Source organism: Cnephaeus nilssonii, assembly GCF_951640355.1.
Source record: "Cnephaeus nilssonii genome assembly, chromosome: 9".
NCBI classification, from domain to species: Eukaryota; Metazoa; Chordata; class Mammalia; order Chiroptera; family Vespertilionidae; genus Cnephaeus; species Cnephaeus nilssonii.
Genome location: NC_137080.1, coordinates 80,919,182 through 80,927,388, shown reverse-complemented (window position 1 = coordinate 80,927,388; position 8,207 = coordinate 80,919,182). Strand labels below are relative to the sequence as shown.

The following is an 8,207-nucleotide window of genomic DNA, read 5'->3' as shown; positions in this document are numbered from 1 at the left end:
TGTAGCCTGAGTGTACAGCGCTGTTAAAAGCTACAATAGTGTACAGTATTGTCCTAGGCCCGTGGTCGGCAAACTGTGGCTCGCGAGCCACATGCGGCTCTTTGGCCCCTTGAATGTGGCTCTTCCACAAAATACCACGGCCTGGGCGAGTCTATTTTGAAGAAGTGGCGTTAGAAGAAGTTTAAGTTTAAAAAATTTGGCTCTCAAAAGAAATTTCAATCATTGTACTGTTGACATTTGGCTCTGTTGACTAATGAGTTTGCCGACCACTGGTCTAGGCTTTTGCACTCACTCACCATTCATTCTGATTCACCCAGGGCCAATTCCAGTCCTGCAAGCTCCATTCATGGTGAGTGCCCTATACAGGTGTACCATCTTTTATATTTTATACTGTATATTTATTGTTCTATGTTTAGATACACAAATACCTAGCATTGTGTTACAACTGCCGACAGCATTCAGTACTGTAACAAGTTGCACAGGTGTGCAGCCTGGGAGCAATAGGCTGTACCACAGAGCCCCGGTGTGTAGTATGCTGACCATGTAGGTTTGTGAGCACACTTTATGACGTTCACACAAACATGAAAATGCCTACAATGCGAAAATGCATTTTCTCAGAACGTATGTATCTGTCTTTAAGCCCCACATGGCTGTAGTTCTAACTCCCATCATCAATCAATGTTTTATTAGGAAAAAATTTAGAATAATAAGGCCTTTTTAAAAATTACAAGGCTTTTTAGAGCTTTCTTTGCCAAGTCACAAATCAGTATCTACCAGACTTCACTTTTTTGTAATCTCTGAATGTTTTCATAATTCTATAAAGTATTATTTACACAGCATTGTTAACCAGGGGGAATGAATACAGGAAAAAAATGAAAACTTTTTGCAAGTGACAAAGTGGGATACAGAAATACATACATTGTAATGTCAATCTCTAACATTTAGAGATTACAAAGGAGTGAAGTCTGGTATATATTGATTTGTGACTTCTCAAACTTTAATGTGAATCACCTAGGGATTTGGTCAGCTGCATATTCTGATTCGGCAGATCGGGGGTGGGGCCTGACATGCCACACTTCTAAACTTTCTTGAGAATGTCCAGGCTGCAGGCTCACAGACTACACCTTGAGAAGCATCAGCATACATTAGTTTGGGAAAAAGATAATACTCAGATTTGATATACATATAGTTTATGCTCAGAAAAGTGTACATATACATATATAAAAACAGAATGAAAGCAAAAAAACCAGTCTGGAAACATACCAACTATGAAGAGATGTGGGGTCATGGGTAAGTTTGTTTTCTTTTATTCTATTTTTCTTTTCCCTAGCAAAGTATTTCCTCAAATTTTTCTGCAGTGGACATACTTTTTATTTTCATAGAAAGCTTTCTCTCTCTTTCTCAGTAGCAAGTCATATATTTAATCTCAAAAGGGATGGAGGTTGTGGATAGAGGTTCTGAGAGAGGTTGACACTTGCCTGACCCAAGGTGGTTATGTGACTATGATACTGTCTTATGGTCTCTCTCTCTCTCTCTTTTTTTTGTGTGTGTGATAGAAATCTTTTTTTTTCTTTTTATTTTATTGTTTAAAGTATTACATATAGTAGTACATATATCTCCTTCTTCCCCCCATAGACCTTTCCCCAGCCTCCCCTATCCCGTCACATGCCCTCATTCCACCCCCGCCCCCAGTGTCTTGTGCCCATTTGTTGTGCTTATATGCATGCATACAAGTCCTTCGGTTGATCTCTTCCCCCGCCCCCCTCCCCAACACTCCCCAGCCTTCCCGCTGTAATTTGACAGTCTGTTCGGTGCTTTACTGCCTCTGTGTCTATCTTTTTGTTCATCAGGTTATAATGTTCTTTATTTTCCATAAATGAGTGAGATCATGTGGTATTTTTCTTTCATTGCCTGGCTTATTTCACTTAACATAATCTTGAGCGGCCAGGTGGCTTCGGGAAGTCCTTGCTGGGATTCATCCACCTAAGACAATTTTAGAGGATCACATTTTTCGGTGAGGTGGAGGTGAGACCCAAGAGTCAAGACCCAGCCATTCTCAGAGACATCTTAGCACTGATGATGGCCACGTTTCACTTGATTCACTCCCAGGACTCTGTGAATGGCAAGACTCACCGGCTCCTCCCAGGACAAAGTTCTGCTGGGATCAGGAAAACCTGTGAAGCAAATTCAACAGCACTTCAACTTCCTACTTTTCCTATCAGCGAGACATCTGTCTAAAGGAAATCTGTAAGTACATTGCAGGCATTTAACAGGGAGGTTGGTAAGCGCTTTAAAAAGAATTTTTACTTAAAAAGAGTTAAAAATAACCTCAACATATTTGGATGAAAGTGTTGGGGGGAGGTGCACTATTTGGGGTGCTCCATTAGACATGGTTGTCATTAGTTTTATTTTTTAAATTTATTTTTATTGTTACTATGACAGGTGTCCCCATTTCTCCCCACCTCATCCTTTGCCCACCTCCACCCAGCCCTCGCGCCCCCTTCCCTCTGGCCATCACCACACTGTTGTTTGTGTCTATGGGTTATGCGTATACAGGCATCCTTGGGTTACGTCGTTTCATGGTTACATCGCCATCTCCCATTTATTTATATAAAAAAAGTAGTTCCGTCATTTTGATGTATGTACATATGTGCTCTATGTTTTTATTATTTATTTACCACAAGTAAAGGTCAGGAATTGTTATCTTTTAGATTTTTTTTACTGTTTCACTTCATTGCTGCTGTGTTTGTGCTCCATGTGAGTGACGTAGGTGCTTATGTAGGTGGGTTCCGACTTTCAGCGAAAATCGCTACGTCCCGCCGTAGGAACGGATCTCTGATGTAACCCGAGGACCTGCTGTATGTTCTTGGGCTGATCCCTTCAGTCATTAGGCAGTTGTATTTACTTGTACCAAGTTTAGGAAATGGGAGTCACATAAAAAACTCACCTCCCTGAGAGGGAGGCTTAGCCATTGCTTATAGCCACTGTTTGGTTAATCACATATTGCTTTGTTCTTTGCAGCTGGCTGCACTTATCAGGTTGGGTTCCTGTCAAGCTCATCGTATTGACAGCTCTTCCTACAAAATACTGTGCTCCATTTTAACATTCAGCAAGAACAGCATTTAGAAAGAACTGCCCAGACCTTGAGACCCTTATCCTAACAAATGGAGTTTAGCTGACTTGAATGAATACATTTTAAAAGAAAGGAGATACTGTAAAATGGAAACTTAATTGTGCCCATTCTGCTTTTCTCTTACAACAGAGCATCAGATTTTGAGTCCCAGAGGGAAAACAAACAAACCTGACAGGTCCTAAAGAAAGAATTCAAAGCTCCTACCAGCCCCCAGGAACTAAGCAGTGTGTGAAACCCCTTCAAAGACACAAGCATGGTGCACAGTAGGTCTCTGAACCTTAGGGTAAATCTTTATTACAAAGATGAGGTCATTTCTAAGGAATTTAAGGAATGTATTTACTGATACTTTAAGTGTTGGAAAAAGCTAGAAATAAGTCTTCTTTCAGCAATGGAGAAAAGAGTGAATAAAAACCACTGGTTTTGAGTTCGATATTTCTTGGGCTGTATGCCTTCAGCTTATTTTATTAAACAAAAGACTGACGCCTGATTAGGATGAAAGTGAACTAAAAATAACAATAACACGAATGCCCGGCTGGTGTTGCTCAGCAGTAGAGTGTGGACCCAGGAATCAGGAGGTCACCAGTTCGATTCCTGGTCAGGGCACATGCCAGGGTTGCAGGCTCGATCCCCAGTGAGGGCCTGCAGGAGGCAGCTGATCAATGATGTTCCTCTCTCATCGATGTTTCTATCTCTCTATCCCTCTCTATTCCTCTATCTCTAAAAATCAATAAGAACATACTTTAAAAAAATAACACTAATAATAATAATAATGGCTAACTTTGAGCATTCACTACATGCCAAGCATAGTTCTAAGTATTTTTCTTTTTTTAAAAAAATATATTTTATTGATTTTTTACAGAGAGGCAGAGAGGAATAGAGAGTTAGAAACACCGATGAGAGAGAAACATCCATCAGCTGCCTCCTGCACACCTCCCACTGGGGATGTGCCCGCAACCAAGGCACATGTCCTTGACCGGAATCGAACCTGGGATCCTTCAGTCTGCAGGCCAACGCTCTATCCACTGAGCCAAACCGGTCAGGGCTGTCCTAAGCATTTTTCATTTAACTTAATCCTAGGGGGAAAAACCCTTTGAGGTTGACAGAATCTATTATCCCTATTTAACAAATAAGGACACAGGCACACAGAGATCAAGCTGAACTCCACAGAGAAGGCAACCAAATGATGCTGTTTTTGATCAATGTTAAAAAGGCTTTTCTTGTTGACTAGTCAATGCTCTATCACGTGGGGCATACGATGACTCACAACCAAATTTACTAACTCAGGTTTGAAATCTATCAGCCAAGGTTAACCTCATAGTCAGGCAGGGTTGTTGCGGGTGGCGGTGGGGGGACGAGATATGGGATCTTTATTACCTTTTCTACCCACCAGGCACTTTTGAACACAGAGGAGCTCAGGTCCTGAATTCCTCTCTCAAGTGAGGGGCTCATGGGCCTGAGAACTGTTAGTGGTGACTCTTCAGCCAACAGGCCCTGCAGGACTCAGGGACATCAAGGTGACTCTAGTACTTCTCATGAACGTGAGTTGGAAAACCCAAGATCACGTTGACTCCCTAGAAGTAAGACCTGCTAGAGGCCATTCCCAGCCTTTAGGCGAGAGATGACCCTATCCTTGCCTACCTTAGTGCAGTTGGTTTTATCTGGAATTACTGAAATAGCATCTAGATATAAGGAAAGTGCATGCTAGTTTGCATTTACATCCTATTTACCCATAAATGCTTCACCATTTCAGTAGAAATTTTGCCCTGAATATCCTGACCACATGCCAGGGACTGCTACACATCCAAGAGTGAAAGCCCTTTATAGTTTGAATTTTATGACCGGTCATACAAGGTTCAGCAAACAATGGCCCACAGGTCAAATCAGGCCATCACCGTTTTGTACGGCGAGTGTGCTAACAATGTCTTTTCATTTTTAAATAGATGAAAAGAAATGATAAGAATAATATTTCATGACATTGGGAAATTATATGGAATTCAAATTTTCGTGTCCATGAATAGTTTTATTGGGGGCACAGCCACCTGTATTATTTGGTAAGAAGATGCTTTACTAGCTGTGTGACCTACACAAGCCACATGACCTCTAGGCCTCGGCTGGCTCAGCTATAAAATAGGGACATACTTTACCAATCTTGTCTGCCAGGAGGCAAGACGTGGATCAGAGGATATTTGAGGGCATTTCAAGCTCTAAACTGAAAACAAGGGGCAGAGGGGGAGGAGCCCGTAAGGTAGGGGACACTGTGAACACCTTATCCCTCAAAAGCGAAGTCCCCTTGTCTGGTTAATTCTTTCAGTAACCAAATACCTGCCCTTCAGTCCTGCCAGTCAGCAGTCTATTTCCAGAGAGGGTGCCCGGCTCCTCAGATTCCCAAACTACGTCACGCTACTAAAGGGATAATAAAGATGGAATTTAATAAAAAGAGGAATAAGTAAAATAAAAATGAATTCTTTCCATAGCACCAGAAGAAATATGTGTTCAACAGCATCAGGAGAGAAGTATTTTCAATACGGTCTTGACTACATATCTTATTAATAAAATAACCATGGACAAGGAAAATAAATATAGTCATTTTATGGCAAACTATACATTTCCACCTTTAGATCAGAAGATTTATCTGGGTATTTTAAACATGAAGATAATTAAAATTTTCAGATGAAAAGCATTTTTACTGGACTAAAGTAGACACTTTGGGGTAAAGCTCTTTTAAGCGGCATTTCACGGTGGGAGCTCCAGTCCCAGCTCCTCTGTGTCCTTCCTAACACCTAAATGTGAAAGAAGAAAAAAGTGCACACCAGCAGAAAGTCAACGCTGTTTGCTTGCTGCTCTGTTTTACTTTTTCAGCCTTTAAAACGTTCTGCTTTGAAGTCTTAAAGAGAAAGCGGGTTAGCAGAAAACAGGTGAGTGAGAGGTATTGCAAAATGGGAATTAACAACAGATTTTTCTTATTTCAAAAGTCCCACATTCTGTTAATTTCAAAATACCCACTCCTCCTGCATGACGCGGGTCGCTAAGACCCTCACAGTAATTAAGTCACCAAAGAGGTAGGACGTTGCTTACAGTTCTCCCTTCGGTCCGGCGCCGCCCGCTGCCCTCCGAGCGCCGCCGCCGCGCCAGCCTCCCGGCCAGTCCGCGCTGTCGGTCCATTGCGGGCGGGGGTTCCGCGCAGAGCGTTTTCGGTTCTCGAGGATTTTCGCTCCTCCCGCAGCCCGGCACCGCGCTCCGGCTCCTGCTCCCGGGTTCACCTCCTCGGGGAATCAGGGCCTCGTGGCCGAGAAAAGACCGTCTCTCCGCAGCGTGGGCTCGGGGCGCCTCTCCCCGCGCCCAGGGGTCCCTGCGCCCCACAACCCGCTTCGCCGCTGGTGCGGAAGGTGACCACGGTCATGGCGCGCTCCTCGGTGCGCGTGGCCAGGCAGCCCCTCGCCCACTCGGTCAGCTGGACCTCCTGCGTCGCCCGGTAGTCCTCCACCCGCACCAGCACGCGCTGGGGCGGCGCCGCGCTGCCCCGCGGCCGGGCGGCGGGGGGAGCGTCCGCGCGGCGGCCCGGAGCCCGCTTTTCCCGAGGTAAGCGAGGAGAAGGGCACCCCCGGCCCTCCCCGCCCGCCCCCTCCTCCCGCGCCGGGTCCCCGCGAGGCCGCAGCCCTCGCTCTGGGTGAAGAAGGAAGAGCACTTTCTCTCGGACCCAGGACTCAGAGTCCAGATCCTCCCCGGCCCCGCGGGCCTCGGGGGCGCCGCCCGCGCTTCCGCTCGCCCCCGCCGCCGCCGCTGCGGGACCCGGGGTGCCCGCTTCCAGGGGGGCCCCGTGCCCCACCTCGCGCGGCAAGAGCCCGGCTCGCCCCAGGCGGAGGGGGGCGTGCGCGAGGGGCGCAGCTCCGCGGAGCCGCGGGGCCCCCATCCCGGCCGGAGGGTCATTCATTCGCCGGCTCCTTCCCCGGTTCGCGCAGCAAACTCCGTCCGAGCCCCGGAAAGCGCGGGGCCGGCCGCCCGGGTGTGGTCACGCCGCCCCCGCCCCGCCCCCGGGGCGTCCCGCCCGCGGAGCTGGGGGTGATCGTCTCGGGCGAACCTGGGACAGGACCCGCCCCCTCCCTCCTCTCCCCTCTCGCCTCCTCCCGCGGCGTGCAGCCCTTTAAAGACCGAAAGCCTGACCTCCCGAGGTCGTGGCTCCGGCTCTGCCCCCTCTTTCCTCGCACCTCCGTCCGGCTCTCCGCGCTCCCCCGGAGCCAGGGGCCGGACACCCCGCTCTGCGCACCTCTGCGTTGGCCAACGGAGTATCTCCCGGGACGCGCCTCCTGGTGCAGGAACAAGGAAGTTCCCTGAAAGCTATCGGACCTAATCAAATTCCTCTGAAAAAGGGCTCCCGTCCACTCGGGACCCACCCCACCCTGCTGCCTAGGCGACCGGATGTCGCTCCAAGGGTCAGACTGGGAAAGGGGGCGCCGGTGGGAAAAGGGCCTTGGTTGGCTGGTCTCCCTTCGGAAAGCCTGGTCTGTGGGACGGGGTCGCACCTGTCTCCCTTCTGGTGAGAATCAGCGTGCTTCCCAGGAAGGGCCTTGGTGCCTTTGACCAAACGGAAACAAAGCGCTAAACGAACTTCTTGATTTAAAATGTGTTCATGTCGTTCCCCCCCCCCCCCCCCCCGTCACCCTTCCCTCCTCTCCTCGCCCCCCACTCCACGTCCCTCTCCCCCAGTCCCCTCTCTTTAACGCCAGAGGTTGAAAATAGATGTGTCTCCGTGTGTTCTTGGCATCTACTTATTGCGAGCCCGCCTGCCACACTAATCTTTGCAGGAGGTTTAACGGGAAAGCTAGCTAACAGGAAAATGGGAGCTTAGTGTGTGATGTCCTGTCCATTCTTAGTATCAGGTACTTGTTTTGTTAGAAACTGCTCAGTTTTCCTCTCTGCCTTAGAAAAATGACTGCAGTGGTAGAAATGTTTGCCCGTATATGAAGGACCAAGTAGCCTGCCAGGTCTTAGAATGAAGAAAAGTGTGGTAGGAGTGAGACTACGTGGGTCGGATCTGGCGGATTTGAGGCCTGGCCTTGGGCTGGTTTCTGGTAAA

At 47.7% G+C, this 8,207-nt stretch overlaps 1 protein-coding gene across 2 annotated transcripts; it reads right to left on the bottom strand.

Moving 5' to 3' along the window:
* Positions 1-1,764: 1,764 nt before the first annotated feature.
* On the bottom strand, positions 1,765-7,541 carry LOC307104931 (uncharacterized protein C6orf141). 2 transcript variants are annotated; one of them, XM_079780215.1, is made up of 2 exons: positions 4,508-7,541; positions 1,765-2,174 (listed from the first exon to the last, which is right to left on the bottom strand). In XM_079780215.1, exon 1 carries the CDS (start codon positions 7,062-7,064, stop codon positions 6,390-6,392), a length of 675 nt encoding a protein of 224 aa, XP_079636341.1. In that variant the 5' UTR covers positions 7,065-7,541; the 3' UTR covers positions 1,765-2,174; positions 4,508-6,389. The 2 variants fall into 2 exon arrangements, with proteins under 2 accessions (XP_079636341.1, XP_079636342.1); XM_079780216.1 differs by having other exon boundaries at positions 6,209-7,541.
* Between the last annotated feature and the right edge of the window lie 666 nt (positions 7,542-8,207).

Bases quoted from the DNA above. Each gene is read 5' to 3' on its own strand.
- LOC307104931 (XM_079780215.1), bottom strand. From the start codon at position 7,064: ATGAATGACCCTCCGGCCGGGATGGGGGCCCCGCGGCTCCGCGGAGCT.